Source organism: Manis pentadactyla, chromosome 6, assembly GCF_030020395.1.
Source record: "Manis pentadactyla isolate mManPen7 chromosome 6, mManPen7.hap1, whole genome shotgun sequence".
In the NCBI taxonomy this organism is placed as follows: domain Eukaryota; kingdom Metazoa; phylum Chordata; class Mammalia; order Pholidota; family Manidae; genus Manis; species Manis pentadactyla.
The window spans coordinates 96,726,479-96,754,118 of NC_080024.1; the positions used below are offsets into that span (position 1 = coordinate 96,726,479).

Sequence of the window (27,640 nt, forward strand, 5' to 3'; positions counted from 1 at the left end):
GGGGAGCATTCGGGTCTCGCCTGGCTGCAGCTTGTATCTTACCCCCTTCGTGTGATGTTGAGTTCTCACAGATGTAGGTGTATCCTGGCTGCTGTACTGTATCCACTGGTGTCTCTTTTAGGAATAGTTGTATTTATTGTATTTTCATAAATATATATGTTTTGGGGCAGAGATTTCCTCTGAACTCCTCACGCTGTCATCTTCCCGTGATCCCCTGAATTTTGTACTTTTAACTACAATGCTACAATGCAGCTTTCTGAAGGTGATCTCTGGCTACAGCAGCACATTAGGAGATGTCAAATAATGTTTATAAAACACTGTGGAAATTATTTTGGAAGATAAAATTTAGGGTTATCACTCAAATTATATATATTTTTCTGTATTAATTTATTTTAAAAGTATGTAACCTTTTATGAAATGAGCAAAGTTGTAATTCTTCACCACAAGGAGGTTAAACCAAATAAAAGAACTGGAATGAATCCCAGAAACTGGGCTCAGTGAGGACATTTATTAAAAGCTCCTGTGATGCATCCATAGAAGATCAGGTGTGATTAGCAAGTACTTTTTAAATCCTTACTGTGTCACTGGGCAGGAAGAAGTACAGTTAAAAATGCTTTAGACCAGTGACCCCAAATCAAGGAACCTACATTTTAGTTGTGGGAAAATGTGAGAAATTAAGTGGTGAGAGAATTACCATTGAACAGGTTTCTGAGTGTTCTTAATCCATCCTCTAAGTGCCCTGAAGAGCACAAGGTGGTGAACTTCCAGGGTTATCTCAGAAGACCCCTTAGGGGAGGTTTTAAGTGAATTTCATCCTTTGCTAAGAGAGAGGATATCATAAAACTTATCAGGAAAAACATGGACTTCAGTCCCATTTTCAGTTGTCACCCACCTTTGATCTCATCAGATGTAGCTTCTCCTGCCTATGTGGCAGTCTAATGTCTACTGTTACTCTAATTGTCAAGACCCATGCTAATAAACGGACCCTTGCAGCATTTGTCAACATTTGTTTTTCACATATCGCAGGACCAGTAAGACTCTGTCTTTCATTATAACATCATTAGAGAAATACTCCTTAGATCCATTATTTTCATACATGATCCTGGCCAAGAATGCCAGAAGTGATTGGTTCTCATGCCGAGGGAGGCAGTTCTCTCTGAATTTCAAGATCACTGTCAGAACTAGGATGACTGAGGGATGCTGAAGCTCAATAACTTTTTTTATTGTGCTCCCAACACTCTCCAGGGAAGCTGGCATCTGAGTGGCCTGAGCTGTGTCTCCACTACACCATCCGCAAGAAACCATGCCACATCCACCATGCCCTGGGCTAGATATCCCAAGATGTAGGTGAGATCTATGCCTTCCATAGGGTGAACACCCTGTGATTTCACTAACTAGGTAACTGCCAGAAAGCAAAAGAAAGCACATAGGGGACAATTAGAAGTATTTTATATCCTGTTCAGGATATCTCACAATAAGGATGACATTTAGGCTGACACCTGAAAGTCTGATTTTGACTGGATTTAGTTTCAGAATTACTGATTTAATTTACAACAGACTGAGAGCATTTGTTTTAAATCAGAATGGTCTAAGCAGGTTAGGTCTTCACAGTTACTTCAGGCAAAGAAGGTCAAAAGCACATTCCCACACTGCATGAATCAGATGTCTAACTGGTGGGAGGACAGACAGGGAGAAACAGTAATCCTTGGCTGGCTGGCACTGGGTGCCAGTGGGTTCACCTGTACATGCTGGTTCTGCACGGGTAGCTTCCCCTGTCCATGCTGGTTCTGCACTGGTGGGTTCGCCTGTCCGCGCTGGTTCTGCTGCTATACATGGGCTCACAAAGCACGTCCTGCCCCCAGCACACAGGGCCATTGTTCTCAAGGGCATCCAAATTGTCACACTGCTATGCTGAAACCTACAGGATGTCTCAAGCACCCAGAAGAACTTGACAGCTCATTCAATTACTTAAGATTCACTCAAAATTTATTCAACACCTACTAAGCAGCAGAGAGATAACAGGTGCAGTGAGGACCTCAGCAATGGACAGGTGGTCACTATTTCCAGGGAATTAACAACTTAATGGCAGAAAGGGAAGAGCACAATGCACATAAATACACCTCATGGAGTAACAAACTCTATGATACTCACAGCATACAGAATCTTTTTCTCTGTTAGATTTCTAAGATCACAGAATATCAAGAGCATTCTAAAAGCAACATAGGTTACTATCTGGAGATTATTACATTTAAGATGCTTTCTTTCCATTTATATTTTCACTTTTCATTTCATAGTGCTGGGCATATACTGGAGGCTTAATAAGCACTATTGACCTCCCCTGCACAGAATATACCATCCCACCCAGCTACTTGCAAAAGATTATGTGTTATATCTTTAATTATGCTACATTTAAAGGAGTGAAAATAAAAATTCTGCTTTCCTACTAAAAGACTTTCTATTGAAAATATGTTTCCAGGATTTAGCAAAATTCCTGGTGTATAGTGGGCAGTCAAGAAACCTTTACTAATAAGTAAATAAACAGGTTATAACCTCACTTGAATTTGGAAACAGCTAAACTCTGCAGGTAAGAGTTACCCTAATTGCCAAGAGAGCAAGTGGCAGAGAGTCAGTATTAAAGTTCAGGTTGATAGATTCTGGGAAAAAGATGGCGATGTGAGAAGTGAGGCAGAAACCTCCTCCCAAATTCACATATAACAGGAAATACAGCAAATACAACTAATCATGAATGAGCGACCAGAGAGAAAGACAGCAACAGATGGACTACATCTGGGGAAAAGAGAAGACCTCATGGAAAAGGGTAAAGTAGCAAAGCTCTGATCTGGCAGAACTCAAGCCCTCCCACCTCCCCAGCTCACAGGTGGGAAGAAGAGAAAAGGAGCAGGGTAGGGGTAGAAGCCTAGGACTGTTAAACACCCAGCCCTGCAGATCTGCTCTGGGAGCACAAACCCACAATGCATGGTGCTCTGGAGTTGGAAAGCAAAGACAGACAGAATATTAGGAAAGAATGAGATTCCAGCTGCTTATGGAGAACAGGTACCCACAACCGGCTGCTCTGGGACAAAAGAAAGGCAGGTGCTTTGAAAGACTTCCCAACAGCAAGAGGGCTGCTAAAGGGGCAAGAATTGCACAGAGCTTGCACATCAGGAGAAAGGACAGGTGGACAAAACTGTCTCTGCACACTCAGCCCAGCAGGTTGGGAACTTCCAGGAACTTCAGGTGCTCCATCCCCATGGCTGGCAATGCAGCTCTGAGGCCCCCCACCACAATAAGGAGCCTGCTGCTCCTTCCTCCTGGCCAGCACTGGCATGCAAACTGGCTGCCTCCACCATTGCACCAGGCCAGGAGAAGGGCAGCCCCGCCTACAGCAGCTACAGGTGCATAATGCAGAGGTTGCTCCTTGCATGTATGGCTAACTGACCCTGACAGCAGAGGCAGGCACTGCTGCTGGAAATAAGAAAGAACTATTTCCTCCCAGCAGTCACTGGAGCTGCTAGCCTGAGACTCTTCCATTGCTCCAGGGGCTAGGCAGCTCCAACAGTTGAGCCTCTGGGCACTAAAGGGTACCGCCTACCCGAAGTTATTGTTCCATAGTAATCATTAGAAATATGAAACAGCAAAAGAACTTTGTGCAAACCAAAATCCCTCAAACACAAGAAAGAGGGCTCAGTAAAACGGAAACCACCAATCTTCTTGATAAAGATTTCAAAATAACAATCATAAACATGCTCACAGAACTACAAACAGAAAAATATTCAAGATCTCAGGGATGACTGCAAGAAAGAGATAGAAACTTTGAAAAATCCAGTATCTGAAACAAAACATAAAATGGAGGGATTTAAAAGCAGACGAGAGGAGGTAGAGGAGATGGTAAACTGAATAGAAATTAAGAGAACAGGAATACAAAGAAGCTGAGGCACAGAGAGAAAAAAGCATCCTAGGAATGAAAGAACAGTAAGAGAACTCTGCAACCAATCCTAACAGAATAATATTTGCATTATAGGGGTACCAGAAGAAGATGAAGAAGGAAAAAGGAATAGAAAGTGTCTTTGAAGAAATAACTGCTGGAAACTTTCCCCAATCTTGGGAAGGAAATAGACTTTGAGGCCATGGAAGTGCACAGATCTCCTAACACAAGGGACCCAAGGAAGACATCAACAATATATAAAATTAAAATGGCAAAGATTAAGGAAAATGACAAAGTATTTAAAGTAGCCAGAGAGAGAAAAAAGATCACATAAAAAAGAAAACCCATTGGCTATCATTAGACTTCTCAGTAAAAAACTTACAGGCCAGAAGGGAGTGGCAAAATATATTTAATGCAATGAAACAGAAGGACCTGAAACCAAGAATACCCTACCCAGCAATATTATCATTTAAATTTGAAGGATGGATCAAACAATTTCCAGATGAGCAAAAGTTGAGGGAATTTACCTCCCACAAACTATGTCTACAGTGTATTCTAAAGGGACTGCTCTAGATGGAAGTGCTCCTCAGGCTAAACAGATGTCACCAGAGAAAATAAAATGACAGTAAAGGGAGTAAACCAATTAATTATTAAGCAGATGCAAAATTAAATCAGCTACCCACAAGGTCAGTCAAGGGATACACAAAGAGTACAGAATATGACACCTCATATACAAATAGTGGAGGAAGAAGAAAAAGAAGGGTGGGGAAAAAAAAGAACCTTTAGACTGTGTTTGTAATAGTGTACTAAGTGACTTCAGTTAGACAGATAGTAAAGAAGCTACCTTTGAACGTTTCATAACCATGAATCTAAAGCCTGCAATGGCAATAAGTACATCTCTATCAATCAATAATGACCCTAAATGTAAGTGGACTGAATGCACCAATTAAAAGACACCACAGAAACACAAAGAATTATTAGACAATACTAATGGAAGAAAAAAACAAGACCCAACTATATGCTGCCTACAAGAGACTCACTTCAAACCCAAAGACATACACAGAATAAAAGAGAAGGGATGGAAAAAGATATTTCATGCAAATAATAGGGAGAAAAAAGTAGGAATTGCAGTACTTGCATGAAACAAAATAGACTTCAAAACAAAGAAAGTAACAAGAGACAATGAAGGACATTACATAATGATAAAGGGGTCAGTCCAACAACAGGATATAACCATTATAAATATCTATACACCCAACACAGGAGCACCTGCATATTGAAACAAATACTATCCGAATTAAAGGAGGAAATAGAATGCAATGCATTCATTTTAGGAGACTTCAACACTCCACTCACTCCAAAGAACAGATCCACCAGACAGAAAATAAGTAAGGACACAGGAACACTGAACAACACACTAGAACAGATGGACCTAACAGACATCTACAGAACTCTACACCCAAAAGCAGAAGGATACACATTCTTCTTAAGTGCACATGGAATGTTTTCCAGAATAGATAAAATCCTAGGCCACAAAAAGAGCCTCATTAAATTCAGAAAGACTGAAATTGTACAAAACAACTTCTCAGACCACAAGGGTATGAAACTAGAAATAAATTATGCAAACAAAAGAAAAGCCCACAAACACATGGAGGTTTAAATTGTCCTAAAATAATCAATGGATCAATGACAAAATAAAAACAGAGATCAAGCAATATATGGAAACAAATGTAAACAACAACTCAACATCACAACTTCTGTGGGACGCAGTAAAGGCAGTTCTAAGAGGAAAGCATATAGCAATACAGGCATATCTCAAGAAAGAAGAACACTCCCAAATGAATAGTCTAAACTCACAATTAATGAAATTAGAAAAAGAAGAACTAAAAAAAGAAATGAGGCCCAAAGTCACTAGAAGGAGGAACATAAAAATGATCAGAGCAGAAATAAATAAAATTGAGAAGAAGAAAACAATAGAAAGAATCAATGAAAGCAGGAGCTGGTTCTTTGAGAAAATAAAGAAAATAGATAAACCCCTACCCAGACTTATAAAGAAAAAAAGAGAGTCTACAGACATAAACAGAATTAGAAATGAGAAAGGAAAAATCACTATGGATACCACAGAAACACAAGGAATTATTAGAGAATACTAAAATAATATGCTAACAAATTGGACAGCCTAGAAGAGATGGACAACTTTAAATAAAAATACACAACGTTCCAAGACTGACCCAGTAAGAAACAGAAAATCTGAACAGACCAATTACCAGCAATGAAATTGAATACGTAAAAAAAACTACCTAAGAACAAAACCCCTGGACCAGATGGCTTTACCGTTGAATTTTACCAATCATTTAGAGAAGGCCTAATACCCATCTTTCTTAAAGTTTTTCAAAAAGTAAAAGAGGAGGAAATACTCCCAAATTCATTCTATGAAGCCAGCATCACTCTAATACCAAAACCTGGCAAAGACACCACAAAAAAAGAAAATTACAGACCAAGATCCCTGATGAACATATATGCAAAAATACTCAACAAAATATTAGCAAACTGAAATGAAAAATACATCAAAAAGATCATCCTTCATGATCAACTGGGATTTATTCCATGGATGCAAGGATCATATAATATTCAAAAATCCATCAACATTGTATACCACATCAACAAATAGAAGGACAAAAATCACACGATCATCTCAATAGATGCTGAAAAAGCATTTGACAAAATTCAACATCCATTCATGATAAAAACCCACAACAAAATGGGTATAGAGGGCAAGCACCTCTACATAATAAAAGCCATATACAACAAACCCACAGCCAACATCTTACTTAACTGCAAAAAGCTGAGGGCTCTTCCTTTAAGATCAGGAACAAGACAAGGATGCCTACTCTCCCCACTTCTATTCAACATAGTACTGGAGATCCTAGCCACAGCTATCAGGCAACACAAAGAAATAAAAGGTATCCAGATTTGTAAGGAAGAATTTAAATTGTCTCTGTTTGCAGATGACATGATATTGTATATAAAAAACCCTAAAGAATCCAGCACAAAAATACTAGAACTAACAAAGTCGCAAGATACAAAATTAATACACAGAAATCTGTTGCATTCTTATATACTAATGATGAACTAGCAGAAAGAGAAATCAGGAAAACAATTCCATTTACAATTGCATTAAAAAGAATAAAATACCTAGGAATAAACCTAATGAAGGAGGTGACTTATACACTGAAAACTACAAGAGACTCATAAGAGAAATTACAGAAGACATCAATAAATGGAAATACATCCCACGCTCATGGATAGGAAGAATTAATATTGTCAAAATGGCCATCCTTCCTAAAGCAATCTACAGATTCAAGCAGTGCCTATCAAAATACTAACAGCATTCTTCAACGAACTAGAGCAAATGTTCTAAAATTCATGTGGAACCACAAGAGACCCTGAATAGTCAAAGCCACCCTGAGAAGGAAGAATAAAGCAGGGGGGATTATGCTCCCCAACTTCAAGCTCTAGTACAAAGCCATAGTAATCAAGACAATTTGGTACTGGCACAAGAACAGGCCCATAGATCAATGGAATAGAATAGAGACCCAAGATATAAACAAACCCACAATATATGGCCAATTAATACATGGTAAAGGAACCAAGGATATACAATGAGGAAATGACAGCCTCTTCAACAGCTGGTGTTGGCAAAACTGGACAGCTACTTGTAAGAGAATGAAACTGGATTATTGTCTAACTCCATGCACAGAAGTAAACTCAAAATGAATCAAAGGCCTGAATGTAAGTCATGAAACCATAGGCAAAACTCTCTTGAATATAAACATGAGCAACTTTTTCCTGAACACATCTCTTCGGGCAAGGGAAACAAAAGTAAAAATGAACAAATGGGACTACATCAAACTAAAAAGATTCTTTATGCAGAGAACACTATCAGTAGAACAAAAAGGCATCCTATAGTATGGGAGAATATATTTTTAAATGACATATCTGATAAGGGGTTAACATCCAAAATATATAAAGAACTCACTCACCTCAACTCCCAAAACGCAAATAACCTGATTAAACAATGGGTGGTGAATCTAAACAGACATTTCTCCAAAGAAGAAATTCAGATGGTTAACAGGCACATGAAAAGATGCTCCACATTGCTAATCATCAGGGGAAATGCAAATTAAAACCACACTAAGATATCACGTCATACCAGTTGGGATGGCCAACATTCAAAAGACAAGGAACAACAAATGCTGGTGAGGATGCAGTGAATGGGGAACCCTCCTACACTGCTGGTGGGAATGTAAATTAGTTCAGCCATTGAGGAAAGCAATATGGAGGTTCCTCAAAACACTAAAAATAGAAATACCATTTGACCCAAGAATTCTACTCCTAGGAGTTTACCTTAAGAAAACAAGATCCCAGGTCAAAAAAACATATGCACCCCTATGTTTATCACAGTACTATTTACAATAGCCAAGATATGGAATCAACCTAAGTGTCCATCAGCAGATGAGCAGATAAAGAAGAGGTGGTACATATACACAACAGATTATTCAGGCATAAGAAGAAAACAAATCCCACCATTTGCAACAACATGCATGGAGCTAGAGGGTATTATGCTCAGTGAAATAAGCCAGGCGGAGAAAGACAAGTACCAAATGATTTCGCTCATTCATGGAGTATAACAACACAGTAAAACAAGGAAAAAAACAGCAGCAGACTCACAAACTCTAAAATGGGACTAGTGGTTCCCAAAAGGGAGGGGTGTGGGAGGGAGGGTTGGGAGGGAGGGAGAAGGGGATTGAGAGGCATTATGCTTAGCACACATAATGTAGGGGGGGTCACAAGGAAGGCAGTATAGCACAGAGAAGACTCGTAGTGACTCTATAGCATCTTACTACACTGACGGACAGTGACTGTAATGGGGTGTTGGGGGGGACTTGATAATACGGGTGAATGTAGTAACCACAATGTTGTTCATGTGTAGCCTTCATGGGATTGTATATCAATGACATTTTAATAAAAAAAAAGTTTGGGTTGATAACATTTGTAGTTTCCACCAGTTATTTTACAAAATGTTACAGTGATCCAGGCCATTATAATTACCCCTACTCAGAGGTGAAATAGCAAGAGAAATGAAACTATTAGGTCCAGACATCCAACTAGTCAGATTCTACAGAGAATTAGAATATTTGTCTATTTAAACAGGATATGTTTACGTTGATCTTTTTAATTCTCACATTTCTTTTCCCCTAAGTGCTGCTGTTGAGTCCCTGATAAAAAGTTACCGTGAAGGAAACCTGAGGAAACCCAGGGCGGCCCTGCAGGACCCCAGGACTGTTGCCCACGCTTGTTTCCTGACAAGCAGCGCCCAGTGTTCCGAGCGGCACAGCTGTTGTGCAGAGACGCTCCACAGCTCGACGGACTCTGCAAGAGCCGTGCTCCCCCCACATTCCCATGAGGGAAACACAGGTGCGAACACAACAGTACGCTAGATAGAGGCATGACTTGGTGGATAATTGCTGAATACAGGTATCATCTTAAACCTCCCACTTTAGCCTCTGTGTCATCCAATAATATCACTCACAAATTTGGCAATATGCCTAAGATCACTGTTGGAACACTTCCTTATTTAGCACCCTCTTTTGGGTTAGGTAATTGGGAAGATTTTTTTATTTCCTTGTTTAGCCATTAAAAAAATGCTTTAAGGATTTCCCACAATTTCACTCAGAAAGATATAATCTCTAAAATGTGAAATGTCAGTGTCTATTGAATACTCACCTAAACCAGACTTTTTCAGTCGTTTTAAGTGCTGACTCTGCTTTCCAGTGGGAGACTTTGGCCCATGTTTCATTTCTTTATCTGAACTGTCTGCTTCACCATTTTTAGATTCGGATCCTAAAAAAGGAAATAGTTATTATGTCATTATCTTCCTCTTGCTGTCCTTAAGAAGAAAAATCTAAAAATTGTTTTAAAAACCATAGATAAAATCTTCTTTTCTAAGAGTTAATTCACTACCTTTGGCCACAATCTGATTCCTCTACTGGATATAAATAGAAAAGCCCAATAAAATCAATCAAACAGAACAAAAAGCAAGAACAGATGGCCTAAAGTGGAATCACAAACACATTCACTGATCTGATAGCTTTTAAAAGAAACACTCAGATCTTTTGTAAAAATGTACTTAGTCTTCAACAATACCAAACCATTTAGAGAAGATGCAGGACAGAAAGATGAAGGCAGGAGACAGGCTTTAGAGAGGGAGAGCCATACCTTTATAAATGACTGTACACTGAAGTAGGAACAGAGAACGCAAACATCGATCTATAATGAACAGAACGGTACGCAGCTGATAGTGACAGAAAGTAAATTAGAAGAAAGCGTCAGGGCTGCACGGAGGTGAGAAGGATGTTCCAAGAACACAGACTAATAAAGCATCCTGATTTTGCAGCCGAGGATGGAAAAACAAATTCACACTCACGGAAGAACTATGTCTGCTGGCACTGCACATCAGCATGAGGTCCACCATCAATGGTCAGCATGCAAACAAAAGCCAAAGCCACAGAAACCCGCCCGCAGCCCTAGGACTGACATTAGCACATCAAGTCTTGCAATGATGAGCGAAGTGGGGCCTCTTTCCTTCAGGAGCGAAATACCCTATTATTTTTGAATCACTGAAAGAGCCAAAGGTATAAAAAAATTAAATGAAACCTCAAGTAGCAATACTATTTGGTTTCAGAGAAAATTCACGATGTGTCTCCCAGTGAGGATGTCTCCTGTGGGAAGAAGTGGCTGAGTGCACGGTATTTTAGCTCCTTACCTGAAGGTGAGTCTGACTGCTCGCCAGACACCTTCAATGGTGTCAGGACCACGCGAGGAACAGTCTTGTTTACCATCACTGAGACCCCATTTCTTCTTTTCTGCTGCTGCCTCAAAGCCTAGGAAACATGATAATAAAATATAGTATAAGAATATAGCCTGAACGACTTCTCATAATTGAATTAAATGATCCATTTTCCCCTTATTAGATAGAACCTCTTAATAGATTTAAAATCCATGGAGTCACTAATTTGTCAGGATTCCTAATAGGCACATTCATGTCCTTTTTCCTCAAAAGCATAGAATCAGGGGTTAGCAAGGGGCACAACCCTGAGACCATTTCTGATACAATTCTGAAGACAGAGCTGCTTACAGCTCAGTCCGCTCTGGCAGCATGGCTGGGGGCCCACGATGTTTGAGGCCGTGACTCCCATAAAATAAATGTTTTGAGACCAGGATAAACACACGTGTCTGCATGTTGAGGTGCGCCTTCTCCGGCGCGCTGCTCAGTCCACCAAGTCAGCAGTGGGGGTCATCAGTATGGACAGCAGGTGAGGACCACAGTCCTGATGGCCTCACTCAGCCGGTGGAAGTGCTGCAGAGCTTCCCGAATGTGGCTGGCATCACTCACTCCCGTGAAGGGAACCAGCCCTGGTCTGGAAGCCCTGTAGCACTGGGCTTCTGTCTGCCTGACTTTGGGCACCAATCTTCAGAACACGGACACGATGGTGTTCTGGCAAACCCAGGAAAAAAACTGATGTGGGAATAAATCTCTCCAAGTGGGAGTGCTTTGCGTTTCATAAATGAATCAACCACAGGGATGATAATGTAATAAAAGACGTTTACAAGTTCTGAAATACAGCTTATCTAGCTGATCTCTTTACACAGAAAATTACCTGTAATAAAAAGGGTCTTCAGCACGTGAAACTGAAGAAACATTAAGTTCACTGATACAGGAATGCTAAAACTCCTCAAAAGGTCAAAAGCTGGCCACAGACAGTCTCAGACCCTTTTATTCCTGGTTTCTGTGTAATTTCTAACAATTTTATAACATCTCAGTTACTTGATTAATGTTCTTCGACCAGTACTGTCACAACCTCCTGAAATACGGCACTGACTACATCCTCCTGCTGCCAGAAACAACATCACTTTATTTGCAAAGGGTATTAGCTCAATGGCTAACTTGTAGATTATAAGACTGAGCAATCAAATAATTACAGGGGTGAAAAATTAAATACCATTTGAATGAGAGTTGGCCTATTCAGACAAGACTTAAAACCAGATGAGAAAGTGAATGGCTTGGGAAATCTTTTACAAATGATACCATTGTAAATGATAACACAAGACAACTTCTCTTTAATTATTACATTTATTGAGTTTTTTTTTATTGAGTTTTTATAAAGTAGCAGGTACTGTGGGGAGACAACATATACAAAGATGAGTAAGGTCCTGCCCTCCTCACCTTTAGCTTACTGTTGATAATAATATATTTAATGAGAGCATGTGTGCCCTAAAATATGGAAGACATTTACTTTCTTTCATCAAGGTGTATACATGACTGCATAAATCTCTATAGCTGTGTGTAAGAACTCAAAGCACTTTATAGACATTAACCATCAATCTAGTAATAAAACAGAATTAGGTGACACAGCGCCTTGAATCATGATTAAGTGCATCTCTGCCCATTACATAAGACTTAGAGAACAGTAAAACCTATCCAAAAAAATAACCAATTTTAGGGCTCTGTACATCATAGATTTCAACTACTTCCCTTGGCAATCCAAATAACCATTTTAAAAATATTTATTTTATGTCAGAGTAGGCAGGCGTATTTCGGAAACTGTTGGCTAAAGAAAAAAAAGATGAAATAACAAAAGCCTGGAAACTGGAATCATAGCATCAAGGATGACATGCCTTTTTATAGCATTGGTGACAAACAATAATGTAACAGGAATTCTGGCCTCAATGTTTAGAGCTGAGAGGACTCTATTATGAAAAAATTAGTAGCTGAAAAAAGAGAAACCATGATGGAAACAATACTAGGGAGGCCAGGAGGAGGGGAGCAGAACCCGAGCGACTTCGAATTTTAAGAGTCAAGGTGGGGCCAGGATCGGAATAAAGGAGTAACAGTCAATACTGAGCACATTTCAGTGGTTTCTTTTTCTGAATATGTGTTTCCTATTTAGAAATTTGAACAGTATTTTTAAAAATACTGAAATGCAATACTATGTGCCTGCAAGTGACCAAATGTCCACCTTATAAGGAAAACAATTGTTTTAAGTGTATAAAAAATGTGTACTTTTTTAACTCCCCAAAACAAGCAATATATTTGACCCCAAAGAACATTTCTAAGGGGAGATAAGCAAAAATCATGAAATCTTTGTTTACTGTGCCACTCATGGCAGCAGTGAAGCAGCGGCTAGGCAGCCTCTGAGGGGCGCCGGGGCTCAGCCACCAAACGGGCATCTTGCTGCCGTCACCAGCCCCCAGGCCCACAGGCACTTGAGGCCACCGTGAGGGCTCAGATTCACTTTCCAGGAAGAAAGCAGGATTTATTTGACTCTGGACACTGGGACACCCTCCAAGCACATTAGAATATGGATGGAGGGCAAAAGAACAATGTCGGCTCCATGGAGATGTTTGGGGGGGCCTGGGCTGGCAGTTATGTCAAGAAGCTAGCTGTTTATGTTTTTTTGGGGGGGGTATGTAACTATTTCTGCAACTACGTGCACATTGACCATTCAAATGTAGGCTATATGTCTCCTCAAGATGTCCTGAAAAATGTGCAATGCTTTTTGGACTAGTAACTACTCAACACAACCTGGATTTTTAGGTGAGTTTTCCTCTTTTTAAACAATGTGCCACATAAAACAAAAACGACTCTGAGCTAAATTCAGCTTGAAGGCATCAGTCTGATACCTCCTAAACACTGCTCCCCTGGACCGCTGCCTAAACAGAGGCGTTCAAATCCCCTCCCCTACTGTGCTAACCTGCAGCGGGACGGGGCCTGCTGGACAACCATCTGAATGACTCTGGGATGCAATGGATGGGGGCCAGGCTGTAGAGAAAGACATGCAGGGTAAATTACGTGGGTAAAATGTCCCTGTAAAATAAGAGACAGTAGTGTTGGTAAGATGTTTTAAACAGAAACTCCATAGAGCATCATTTAGCATTGTTTACCACACACAGTAAATACTCCATAAACATTACGTTCTATACCTATATAATCTATCCATCTGCAATGAATGTGTTCTCTGAGGACTTGCTCAGTTGCGTGCAGCATAAGCGCTGCTGACCATAGTGGTGAGTAAGACAAAAATTTTGTTCTGAAAAATTTACATTTTAGTGAAAGACTGACAAAGAGTCACATAAAATAAACATAGTAATTCCACACATACACAGTGCCAAGGATGATGAGGTAGAATAATGGTGGGGAGGAAAATCAGTCCAGCTTGGGAGGCCAGAAAAGGCCTCTCTTTGGAGGCGAGCGTGGGTGTGAGAAGGACGGACCAGGCATGTGGAGACGGAGGAAAGCAGCAGACGGCCGCAGACAGGATCCTTGGCGATCTGAGGACTAAACGGTGTAGCTGGGAAAAATCCCTGTGGAGATCCCAGAAACGGGAAGAGCTCCCCAAAACCACGGCAAAGGCTTTATTAGGGGGAGGGATGCATGTCCACAGCAAAGCCGCCCTGTGCCCAATCCCATCCCCTTGGCGAGGTGGCCGCACTAGCATTCTGTGCTGAAAGTGAGGCGCTGCACCGAGAGCACGGCATGCCCCCCACAGACAGCCATGTCTGCCTTCATGCATATCACCAGCACAGGCCGAGCAGGCTCCACAGCAGAAATGCACTGCGTCCCGTTCGGACAAGTTTCCCCACAGGTGTGAGCACTTGGGAGTTTTAAGGAGGGCCTGTAAGCACTCCAGGCACACTCTGCCTCGGAGCCGTGGTGTGAGATCGCTGTGCACATGCCTCCCTCAGACACCTGTTTCCTCACGTACGTGAGGCTTTACTCACTGTCTGAGACACTCTGGGCTCTACAACAAAATGCTGCAGACCAGGTGGCTCAGAAACAACAGAAATTCATCTTTCACAGTCCAGAGGATGGAGGTCTGAGATTGGGGTGCCAACACAGCCTGGTGAGGGCCACCCTCCTGGTCCTGACTCAGGGTGGCGCCACAGGGTGCAAGAGGCTCAGCAGCTCTTGTGGGATCCCTGCTCAGGGAGCCCTGGTCCCCTTAGGGAGGCTCCCCCCAGGGCCTCCAGGAGACCTCACCTCCAAATGCCATCTGAGCATTAGGTTCCAAATGGGAATCTGGGGGAACACGTGCAGACCATGGCACTCTTATGCTGCTTTTCCCATTATGTCCCAGCTCCACCACCCACTCTGTTTCATTTATTTTTTCTCATGGAAAAAAGGTTAATATAGGTCCTACAAATGACAGGGATTGATGACTTCTTTGTTCACTGAATCACCAGTGCACAGAAGATTACCTGGAATACAGGTGCTCACTAAATGTTTAAGTGGAAATGAAAGCTCTTAAAAATAAGTTTATTATGAATAGAAAGCTCTCATGTACCTTTCCTTAAGATATATAACTGGTTTAATAAAAAGGCAGAAATCAGCATCGAACAATGAAGAAATAACTTTATTCTCCTAACATTACGTTCACACGTGTTCTGACCAACTTCTTGTTTCTGGACAGTAATTTGCATAGAACATACAGCTTCTTGGGTCACCTTCAAGAATTTATACAGTCTCCTTTTCAGGTCTGAAAACTTGAAGTTGAATATAAAGTGCCCCTTCTGTTGTCCTCAGGCCACACCAATGTCTTGGGCTAAAACCTTTTTACTAGAGAAGAGATTTCTGATTCTACTCCTCCAGGACTGGAATTGAGAATGAGGAGTGAGAGCAGGTCAAGGCTGTCCTAGGCAAGACCATCACAGCCACAGCGCCATGATCTCTCGGGAGGCAGAGGATGCTAACTTCAGCGGCAGCCATGAGAACACAGCTCAGAGGCCTTTGTGGGGTGGGGAGGCCACAGAACCTACATGCTCCACTGACATGGACTCCGTGAGCATGGACCCTACACACCAGGAGTCCTTCCACCTGGCTGACCGCCTCCTCGGACAAGGCCTCCACAGATCCCTCCTGCATCCCTGTACATACGGCTCACAGAGCCTCTGAACAGCATGGACACACCTGGCTCCTTTCCTGGGAAAAATTCTACCCTTGCAGTGTTTCTGAGCCTTCCTCTCACCTGGAGTCTGCCTCCTCTCACCATGAGGCAAGGATGCAGCACAGCTCTACCCAGTTTTATAAAATCCCTTTACTTAAATGCTCCCTCAGATGTATCTTGAGCTGTTGCAGATATAGACTGCTGATAGACGGTCTGTGGCCATCCGGTCTCCTCACATGTGCCCCCTGAGGCTGTGTCTAGCACCTCTCTTCACAACAGGGTATAAACTTGTACCCCACTGTCCTCAGCTTCAAGCTTAAGAGAACAAGAAAATTCCTATTTTATATCATGCTAGAAATATAATAGAGGTAAGTGCAATTTAACTTGTAAATATCTTAATTTAGGTATCCCACAGCCTGGAAAATAAGAATCCATGCACTAGATTAAGAAAATCAGGAAGGCCACTTTAGATGGTTGTGGGAAGTTCACTGTGCACAAGGGGACCCTGAAAGGGGAGTTCTTTTCTTTGTTGGCAACAACTTAGGGGGAGGTGGCTTTTCTCTGTTCTTCACCAAAGGTCTCATTGGCTAGGCTGGCGTTGTTGACCAGTCTGTCACATGGTTGTGTTTTGACACTGATATTATGTAAGAAGTCTTGCTGTATTAGTCTAGATTCATTTTAGGGGGATGAATCAATGAGGTACCTCCAACTCACTCAAGTTTCAGCTGTATTTCAGAATGCTAATGGAACACTTTATTGAACAACTTTAAACTCTATCATTTCAAATCCAGAAAGAAGCAATATCGAAACCTAAATATGCAAGTGGATGGCAAGTATAAATGTAGTCTACTATGAAGGAGACTGCCTTTATGCTGCCCAAACCATGAAGTACATGGGACTTACCAAGTTTAGTATTTCTAGCAACTGTTCAGTATCAAAGAAATTTACAAGTTTAAACTTGGAAATAACCTTACTTTTTAGGACACAAATATAACAGAGCTACACCAGTCCAGGAAAAGTAAAGATCACATCATACATTAATTATAATTCTGGCTTTAAGCAAAAATAAAGAAATCAGGAAATTCTGGGAGAGCAGTGCTCTTTCTGGAGATGTGATACTTCTTTTGCCAAAGGAGACCAAAAACCCTCTAGATAAACATTTTATTCATTTTTTCAAAACAAAAGTTTGTCAGGTAACTCTATAAATATGGAATGGTTCTCATTTCTATTCTAATGAAAAGTAGAACTAATTTCAGACTATGTTAACTTAGAATTCACATAAACAAGTAATGTCTGCTTTATTTTATTTGTTCATTTTTTATTTATTTTTTATTAAGGTATGATTGATATACACTCTTATGAAGGTTTCACATGAAAAAAAAAATGTGGTTACTACATTTACCCATATTACTGTCCATCAGTGCAGCAAGTTGCCAGAGATCCACTATGTCCCTTCTCTGTGATACACTGTTCTCCCCGTGATCCCCCACACCATGTATACTAAACATAATACCCCTCTGTCTCCTTCTCCCTCCCTCCCCACCCACCCTCTCACCACTCCCCTTTTGGTAACTATTAGTTCATTCTTCGAGTCTCTGAGTCTGCTGCCATTTTGTTCCTTCAGTTTTGCCTCACTGTTATACTCCACAAATGAGGGAAATCATTTGGCATTTGTCTTTTTTCTCTGCCTGGCTTATTTCACTGAGCATAATGTCCATCAGCTCCATCCATGTTATTGCAAATGGTAGGATTTGTTTCTTTCTGATGGCTGAATAGTATTCCATTGTATATATGTACCACATCTTCTTTATCCACTCATCTACAGATGGACACTTAGGTTGTTTCCATATCTTGGCTATTGTAAAAAGTGCTGCAAAAAACATAGGGGTGCATATGTCTTTTTGAATCTGAGAAGTTGTATTCTTTGGTTATATTCCAAGGAGTGGGATTCTGGGGTCAAATGGTATTTCTGTTTTTAGTTTTTTGAGGAACCTCCATGTTGCTTTCCACAATGGTTGAACTACCTTACACTCCCACCAGTGGTGTAGGATGGTTCCCCTTTTCTCCGCATCCTCGTCAGCATTTGTTGTTCTTAGTCTTTTCAATGCTGGTCATCCTTACTGGTGTGAGGTGATATCTCATTGTGATTTTAATTTGCATTTCCCTGATGATTAGTGATGTGGAGCATCTTTTCATGTGTCTGTTGGCCATCTTAATTTCTTCTTTGGAGAACTGTCTCTTGATATCCTCTGCCCATCTGTTAATTGGGTTATTTGCCTTTTGGGTGTTGAGGTGTCTAAATTCAATATATTTTGGATGTTAACCCTTGTCAGATCTGTCATTTACAAATATATTCTCCCATATTGTAGGATACCTTTTTGTTTTGCTGATGATGTCCTTTGCCATACAAAAACTTTTTAGTTTGATGTAGTCCCATGAATTCATTTCTGCTTTTCTTTCCCTTTCTCAAGGAGATGGGTTCAGGAAGAAGTTGCTCGTGCTTATATTCAGGAGATGTTTGCCTATGTTGTCTTCTAAGAGTTTTATGGTTTCATGACTTACATTCAAGTCTTTAATTCATTTCGAGTTTACTTTTGTGTATGGGGTTAAACAATAATCCAGTTTCATTCTCTTGCATGTAGCTGTCCAGTTTTGCCAACACCAGCTGTTGAAGAGGCTGTCATTTCTCCATTGTATGTCCATGGCTCCTTTATCATATATTAATTGATCATATATGGTTGGGTTTATATCAGGGCTCTCTAGTCTGTTGCATTGGTCTATGGGTCTGCTCTTGTGCCAGTACCAAATTGTCTTGATTACTGTGGCTTCGTAGTAGAGCTTGAAGTTGGGGAGCATAATTCCACCTGCTTTATTCTTCCTTCTCAGGATTGCTTTGGCTATTTGAGGTCTTTTGTGGTTTCATATGAATTTAGGGACAATTTTCTCTAGTTCATTGAAGAATGCTGGTGGTATTTTGATAGGAATTGCATTGACTCTATACGTTGCTTTAGGCAGGATGGCCATTTTGACAATATTAATTCTTCCTATCCATGAGCACAGGATGTGTTTCCATTTATTGGCAGCTTCTTTAATTTCTCTCAGAGTATAGGTCTTTCACTTCCTTGGTTAGGTTTATTCCTAGGTATTTTATTCTTTTTGATGTAATTGTGAATTGAATTGTTTTCCTGATTTCTCTCTCTGCTAGCTCATTGTTAGTGTATAGGAATGCAACAGATATCTGTGTATTAATTTTGTATCCTGAAACTTTGCTGAATTCAGGTATTTGATCGAGTAGTTTTGGAGTGGGTTCTTTAGGGTTTTTTATGTACAATATCATGTCATCTACAACGGGGACAGTTTTAACTTCTTCCTTGCCAATCTGGATGCCTTTTATTTCTTTGCATTGTCTGATTGCCGTGGCTAGGATCTCCAGTACTATGTTGAATAGAAGTGGGGGGAGTGGGTATCCTTGTCTTTTTCCCGATTGTAAAGGAAAATATTTCAGCTTCTTGCTGTTAAGTATAATGTTGGCTGTGGGTTTGTCATATATAGCCTTTATTATGTTGAGGTACTTGCCCTCTATACCCATTTTGTTGAGAGTTTTTATCATGAATGGATGTTGAATTTTGTCAAATGCTTTTTCAGCATCTATGGAGATGATTATGTGGTTTTTGTCCTTCTTTTTGTTGATGTGGTGGATAATGTTGATGGATTTTTAAATGTTGTACCATTCTTGCATCCCTGGCATAAATCCTACTTGATCATGATGGATGATCTTTTTGATGTACTTTTGAATTCAGTTTGCTAATATTTTCTTGAGTATTTTTGTATCTATGTTCATCAGGGATATTGGTGTGTAATTTTCTTTCTCTGTGGTGTCTTTGCCTGGTTTTGGTATTAGAGTGATGCTAGCCTCATAGAATGAGTTTGGAAGTATTCCTTCCTCTTCTATTTTTTGGAAAACTTTAAGGAGAATGGGTATTAGGTCTTCACTAAATGTTTGATAAAATTCAGCAGTGAAGCCGTCTGGTACAGGTGTTTTGTTCTTTGGTAGGTTTTTGATTACCAGTTCAATTTCATTGCTGGTAATTAGTCTGTTCAGATTTTCTGTTTCTTCCTTGGTCAGCCTTGGAAGGTTGTATTTTTCTAGAAAGTTGTCCATTTCTTCTAGATTATCCAGCTTGTTAGCATATAATTTTTCATAGTATTCTCTAATAATTCTTTGTATTTCTGTGGTGTCTGTAGTGATTTTTCCTTTCTCATTTCTGATTCTGTTTATGTGTGTAGACTCTCTTTTTTTCTTGGTAAGTCTGGCTAGGGGTTTATCTCTTTTGTTTATTTTCCTGAAGAACCAGCTCTTGCTTTCATTGATTCTTTCTATTGTTTTATTCTTCTCAATTTTATTTGTTTCTCCTCTAATCTTTATTATGTCCCTCCTTCTACTGACTTTGGGCCTCAAGTTTTTCTTTTTCTAATTTCATTAATTGTGAGTTTAGACTGCTTATATGGGATTGTTCTTCTTTCCTGAGGTAAGCCTATTACAATATACTTTCCTCTTAGCACAGCTTTGGCTGTGTTCCACAGATTTTGTGGTGTTGAATTATTGTTGTCATTTGTCTCCATATATTGCTTGATCTCTGTTTTAATTTGGTCATTGATCCATTGGTTATTTAGGAACATGTTGTGAAGCCTCCATGTGTTTGTGGGATTTTTCATTTTCTTTGCATAATTTATTTCTAGTTTCATACCTTTGTGATCTGAGAACCTGGTTGGTACAATTTCAATCTTTTTGAATTTACTGAGGCCTTTTTTGTGGCCTAGTATATGATGTATTCTTGAAAATTTTCCATGTGCACTTGAGAAGAATGTGTATTCTGGTGCTTTTGGGTGTAGAGTTCTGTAGATGTCCGTTAGGTCCATCTGTTCTATTGTGTTGTTCAGTGCCTCTGTCCCCTTACTTATCTTCTGTCTGGTTGATCTGTCCTTCAGAGTGAGTGGAGTGTTGAAGTCTCCTAGAATGAATGCATTGCATTCTATTTCCTCTTTTAATTCTGTTAGTATTTGTTTCACATATGTGAGTGCGCCTGTGTTGGAAGCATAGATATTTATAATGGTTATGTCTTCTTGTTGGATTGACCTCTTCATCATTATGTAATGTCTTCTTTGTCTCATTACTTTCTGTGTTTTGAAGTGCCTGCTTTATTTTAACAGAGAAATACCACCATCAGTGTAACCTAAGAATGTACTGAATGCAACAAGCCCCTCACTGGAAAAATGAAGATACCACATGCTGTGAGGCTGAAACAATCTCACACACACACGCACATGGAACAACTGGCTGGATTTGGCACCAACGACTTGCATTGTTCCAAGTATGCTAAATGTCAACACCCATGTTCAGAAACTGTGATCATGCGACGTAACCTTTGGAATTTCACAGTTTTGATCAAACACATAAAGCTAGAGCAAAACACCAAGAATATATTTGCTCTGCGATACGAAGAGAGCAAAGATCTGAGACAGTACGCATAAAGTCTGCCACGGTAAGTAAACAATCAAGTTAAATAAACCAACAGGAACAGCATAGAAAGGGTCTGCTTTCTACCATGTCACCTCCCATCCTAGCAGGCCCCACCCTTCTTCAATCTTTCACTTGAGTACACTGTTTAAAGACTTCCAAACTTTAATCTTTCTTAATTATCCTTCTTTAAAATTCAAAATCTAAGCATTTCATACTTTTTAGGATCATTATGATTAAGGCAGAAAGAAGACAGGACGCAAGGCGGTAATCAGCAGTGTGCTGCTCCCCGGAGGCTCCTGGAAACACCCATTTGTAAAAACCCACTGAAATAGCACTACATCATTCATGCAATTACACCCACAGATGATGCTAACTAATGCTTTGATGATTCAAAAGTAAAAGAAACCCAAATATTTGAGATCAGTGAAAACATTGTATTTCCACAGCCAGGGGCATTCCAGCCTCAGTACCTCCCAGCCTCCCACTGCACTACAGTTGGGAGTAAAGGAAGCTACTCTCCGCAGGGAGACGCTCCAGGGCTGGGGCTGGGGCCTCAGGTCTGGGAAACTACATCTGGCTCATTCTGCTTGGACGTCTGTTTCAAATTATTCTTTTTCACTATTTACTTACTCTTGTGAAGCTATTGAGTTTTGTCTTTGTTTTCTTCCCCTACTTTTTCCTAAGAATCTATACTGGCCAATGTAAGGTTGAACTACAAGCCTTACGACTCAGAATAAACTTCTGGTAAATTGGTAAGAGCTAATGTATTTGAGTGCCTACCAATAATATGTGCTGATACTGAGCATAAGCAGTCTGTGTCAGATATATTCCTAATAATTTTACTGCGTTGCTTTTCTTATACAATATAAATACTCAAGGATGTAAATCCTTTGGATAATATCAAAAATTCACCTACCAAATTAAATATTACATGCTGAAAGGCAGCATTCATTAAGAAGGCATAATCAGAAACTATGATTCCTGATTCAAATGTCATCTTAAGATTCACTCGCTGAATGATCCTTGTGCAAGTTCTCTAACAAAAGTGTTAGGGCCTTAGTGTCTCATTTGAAAAACAGGAAAACGAGTGTCTACTTTAAAGGATTTGGATGAGATTTAAGTGGCATAGTACATGTAAAATGCAGAGCATAATGTCTGTAATTCAGAAAAGTAAATTCAGCTAACATAACTATTATTAGGGCCATTCAGCTGGCCCTGTGTTCATGATTTGGGCACAAATACATGCATGCAAAACACACTTGCAACACAGAACATATATATATGCATATATAAACTTATGAAGAGTCATATATGGTTATAACCAACCACCCAAAAGGAAAGCAAGCTGCAGATTCACTGAGGCTGCCACGTCTCAAAATGCTTCATGTTCAGTCGATTTTTGAAATACTGTCTTAAGAAATTCAGCAGTTACAGGGAATCTGGGAAAAATTTTGCAAGAACAGCTTTTCTTCCAAATGTATTTCCAATATGAATTTGGTTATTAATTGAACATTAGCATATCTGTTATATATTGTGCCTATTCTTCTGGTAAGTCAGGTGCTACTTAATTACACAATAGCTTTAAGAAATTAGGAAGTTGCTCTTCCAGAATATTAAGCAGCTTACAGGTCAGGTTTCTTAAAAAAGCTTAGATCCTAAGCAAGAAAGTGGCATTTTGCATGAACACATGCTCTACAACAAGTCAGAACAAACACAAAAAATGCTAACTCAAAGTTGTATAATGTTTTAGTAATTGTAAAAAATGTTCAAATGATATGAAACCAAGTGAAGAAAGTAAAAAATAATGAGACATGACAGTACAGAGATTTGAAGCTTTAACTTTCCACTCATATACAGGGAGATGCCATGTGCACCCATGCCCAAGTCACCGCTGTTTGGAAGTGGAGTTCATTTATGACGGCATCTATGTTTCTTACATGTTACAACTACCAGTATCCAGCTTTGCATATTTTTTTCTATCCTGGTTAGTATTTTATTATCTGCACCCTATTTGGCACCTGAATAGATCTTTTCCCGGGCTTCCTTACAGTCCCCTACCCTTTATTTCATCAATTAAAAAGGGATTTCAACATCAAATTCAGTGTTGTTCTTTGGTCTAAAACACTTCACAGGAGCAATGATATACATGGAAGCTCACCAAAGAGTATATTTGATGGTACACTGATCGCCTTAAACATGATACCAATGAAAGGAAACACTGCAATTTCAATAATTAATCCTGAACAGAAAAACAATATAATTCAGTACAAAAGTATTCAGTTTCTTTCCTAAGTTTCCTTGTTGGAAGTAGAGGAGACAGTAGGTGGAGACATTCTAAGTCTAGAAGACTGGAAGCGAATATTAAGAAGCTTTACAAGTTGGTGAGACTTTGAACACTTTTTTGAACTTTGTTTAAAAAACATTGTTTCTCTTTCCTTGTTATAAATATATCACTGAAACGACAGCTCTGCTACTAGACCTGGTAAGGGTCTGCAGGGGGTGAGGTAGAGGGAGGCGTCAGGACAGGACCGACATAACAACATCAGAGGGAGGCAGGCAAGCACACAAGACCACCAGCTGAGGGCCGAGCACGTGAGCCTCCTGTTCCTGGCAGCATGGGAGCTGCCGTGCACTGTCTCCATCTGACCACAGCATCTTCCTTCCTCCTCCACTTGGCCCAAGTTGGACCTGCCACGGGGCTGCAGGCACTAAGGTTACTGGTCATGAGGGACCAGACACTCACTCTACCACATGCTTTCAATGGACCATCTCACTTAAAGCAGTTGGTAATGAGAAGTAAATTATCTGTTTATTTTTTAGTCAACTATCAGACAAACAGGAGATCACAGAAACGATATTTTCAAAATTGGCAGTGTGTTTATGAACCCAATGTTTACTATAAATCTCACACACAAAAGATCTAAATACAAATTTTTATGTGTTTCTGAGCAGATTTTCCCCTCTTCCATTTTACATCAAATTTCTAAGCCAAGCCTCCCCGTGTTTTTTGCATAGATTAAAATTAGTGTGTTGAACAGTATGGAAATGGTTCAATCAGGACATCTCTTACTTTCTGATTTCTGACTGCTGTGTTCTATTTAGTTCACTTCCTTTGTGGAACAGCCCATTACAATAGGGGAACTGAAGAGTAAAGAGCAAATGGCAGCCCTCTTACCTGTTTGAGGGCCTTTTTAGTGTGCTGCTGGAAGGAAGACACTAGCTTGCTTTGCACAGCTGCGTTAGTGAGGCTTGAGTCCCGAATGGGAGACGCTTCATCAGTCACCTGCTTCACACAGACTAGAAACAGAGAGAGGTGATATTACTAAATTGAATTCCTTTTTTAATATCCACTGTAATTAACTCACTTGTAGCTTTTCTTCAATTGAGATTGGAGACCTAAAATAAAACAAAATGGCACAGTAAAAAGAGAAGTATCTATATTCGAAAGAAGGGGTCTCTTAGTAACTGTGTGGCCACAGTTACATTAAGCCTCAGTGAGCCTTCATTCTTTACCCACTAATCAGTGGTAATTTCTATGTCATAGGGCTATTATAGGGACATGAGGAAGGGTACGCTATTTGCCTTAGGATCTCGGAATCAGGAGATATTTTCTGAATCTTTATATGGAAGTTGGGCAATGCATAGTGTCATCAAGAAACAATATAAATTAATTAAATTGTTTTAAATCTACCAACCTCAGAGGTATTACGATTTTCCTATTGAACAGCCTCCTTTCCATAGAATCTATGCCCTACTGGGGCATGTCTGTCATCCCCTAGGGGCCAAATCACATAGCATGGAGAAGGAAAAATGAAATCCAAGATGCTGGCTGTCAATTTAAGATAATTGTTTTCAAGAATATCTTTTCCTGTGCAGATTACAGTATAATCAATCTGCCCATTTTCACCAGGGTCCAGCTCTCCTATTTTATCTCCAGATAAAATAACCTGCCTCTTGTACAGAAGACACTTTCTTCAGGAAGGCTGCTCCTAGGAAGGGCCGGGGTTTCCCTGGGCTGGGCGGCCACATCCACTTCCTGCTTTGAGAACCTAGCCTGGAGCTAGGGCTCTTTCAGGCCTCTTCAAATGCCCCACCAAGAGGCCAGGTTTGACCCAGAGTGATTCTGGCAGGAACCCAGGCACAGGCCCTTTCCTGCGCACACTGAGGGGCAGGGAGCAGTTGGGAAAATCAAAGCAAGGAAGCACCTGAGGCAGAATGCAGGCAAAAGTCAAAGACAGGAGGCAAGAGGAAGTCAGAAGAAAATGACTTGAGAACATACAGAAAAAGCTCAAAATGCAACTTTTAAGGGCACCAAGATTAACTCTAATCTGGGAAAATTTTCCAAAGAATAATAACTCAGGAAGATTCTGATCTGAGTTTTAATGGAAGGTGGAGGAGTAAAAATTATTCTAGTCCAAAATGATAGTACATGCACATGCACAATGTTGAGGACACTCAAGCTGCTTCAGAGAGACTCAAGTGCATATTGCCTAGAAATGAAAATGTGGGTCATAAAAGAGAATGTTGGGAGAAAGAGTTAATCAAGCGTTGTTGCAATACAGGCAGTAATCAGATCACTGATTACTGAACAAAATGAACAAGTTTTGGAAGATGAAATAATTGTTAGTTATTAACACCAGGCGCTTTACATATGGGATCTCATTTTGTCCTCACAGCTTCCTTGCAAGGACGGAAAGGTATTATTTCCGTTTGGGGCAGAGAAAGTTAAAGCTCAGAAAGGCTCAGTTACTTGCCTGTGGTCACACAGCCAATGAAAAGCACAACTGGGATCCAAGGCTAGGCCCATCATTTTCCACTTAAAATATATGGCCTCAAAGCCAAGAACTGATGCAAAAAAATGAATGTCTAAAGAGGTTTAATTCAGCTACATCACGCTGGAGTCATTGCAGTAGGCAGGGCAGGGAAAACAGGTCACTTAGCCAGCGACATGAAAAAGTTGAGAATTGTGAGCAAGAGAATTGTGGGCAAGAAATACTATGGTTGATGCAGCAAAAGGGTCTGCCTGCAGATGGAGTCAGGGAGGTCCTTGAATTAAAGATCAGGTGATTTTCTTCTATTTGACATAATATGACATTTTTTCCTTACAACAGTCCAATTGTTCTAGTGAAGAAACATTTTGTAACACTGCTTGCAGAACCTATAGCTCTTGGGCTTCTCTCCTTGAAATGATCACTAAAGTAACTTGTAACACTTTGCTAAAGCTTACTTATCAATAAATACTAGAAAAAACCATCAGTTTATAATTATAAAATAAATGTATTGTTGAACTGAGTATGCAGACAGACTTGTCAATGTTCAATGTTCTGATGTCTCTGAGAGGTGTGACAGCCCAGGGAGGTGAGCAGACAGGGAGGGCCGCTCCCCAGGCAGGACCTAAGTGGGTGCGGCACACGCCCAGCCAGGGGGCCGGGAAGCGCACACTGACAAGCGCGTTTCATTGAGTTCCCATCCTCAGAAAAGACTTCCGCCTAGACGAAGGGAGAGGTACTGATTAGTTAGTTTAAAAAGAACAAAATGCAGTCCATGGGTTCTAGGGATTTTGTGTAAAATATGACAATGGTTCTGCACACTGACAAACTGGAAAATTTGTTGAGGAAATGGTTTCATGTGTAAGTCTTCCAAAGGCAAATGTCAACGAAGCAGGACCAACAAGGAATGGATACTGGAGCCGTGTACATGGGGCGAAAGCCGGGCTGCTCGCACTGTCTGCGGCTACGGTTTCAGTTGGCCATCCTGCCTCCGTGTAACAGAAACTTAATGCACAGTCGCTCCGTTTCTCCTCGGCCTGAGAAAATACACTGTATCTTTGGTTTAAATTCACTATTGCCATGTTAACAGGTGACCTACATGTATTTATTTACATTCTGTACACTTTGGAGGCAGGACAACAAAATGGAACAGTGTCAGTAAAGACTATTACTTTTTTTCTCAAAATGACTCATTTTCATTTAACTCAACTTCTGTTTTGCTTTATCTTACATTCCATGCTGGACCCAAAGAAGCCTCACGGGAATTCCCTTACTACACAGTCATTCCCCTCCCTGATTCCTCCCTCCTTCTGGAACCTGGTCCTCTTTCTCAGGGTCAAATAATTTTTCCTTGTTTTTAAATTTCTGATGAAATAACTACAGAATCTTAAAGAAAGTAAATGTAATAGAAAATAAAATC

The 27,640-nt window shown here is 40.2% G+C and overlaps 1 protein-coding gene across 3 annotated transcripts in view; it reads right to left on the reverse strand.

The window, feature by feature from the left end:
* Window positions 1-27,640, reverse strand: part of ASXL3 (ASXL transcriptional regulator 3) — a 203,099-nt gene that overhangs the window by 86,491 nt on the left and 88,968 nt on the right. For 2 of the 3 annotated variants that reach the window (XM_057503974.1, XM_036885454.2), the window contains 3 exons: window positions 24,627-24,748; window positions 10,752-10,869; window positions 9,713-9,829 (listed from right to left, as the gene is read on the reverse strand). In XM_057503974.1, the coding sequence (XP_057359957.1) occupies window positions 9,713-9,829; window positions 10,752-10,869; window positions 24,627-24,748 (357 nt within the window). Of the gene's footprint in view, window positions 1-9,712; window positions 9,830-10,751; window positions 10,870-13,740; window positions 13,809-24,626; window positions 24,749-27,640 lie in introns of those variants that run through there. The other variant, XM_057503973.1, reaches the window with a different exon arrangement.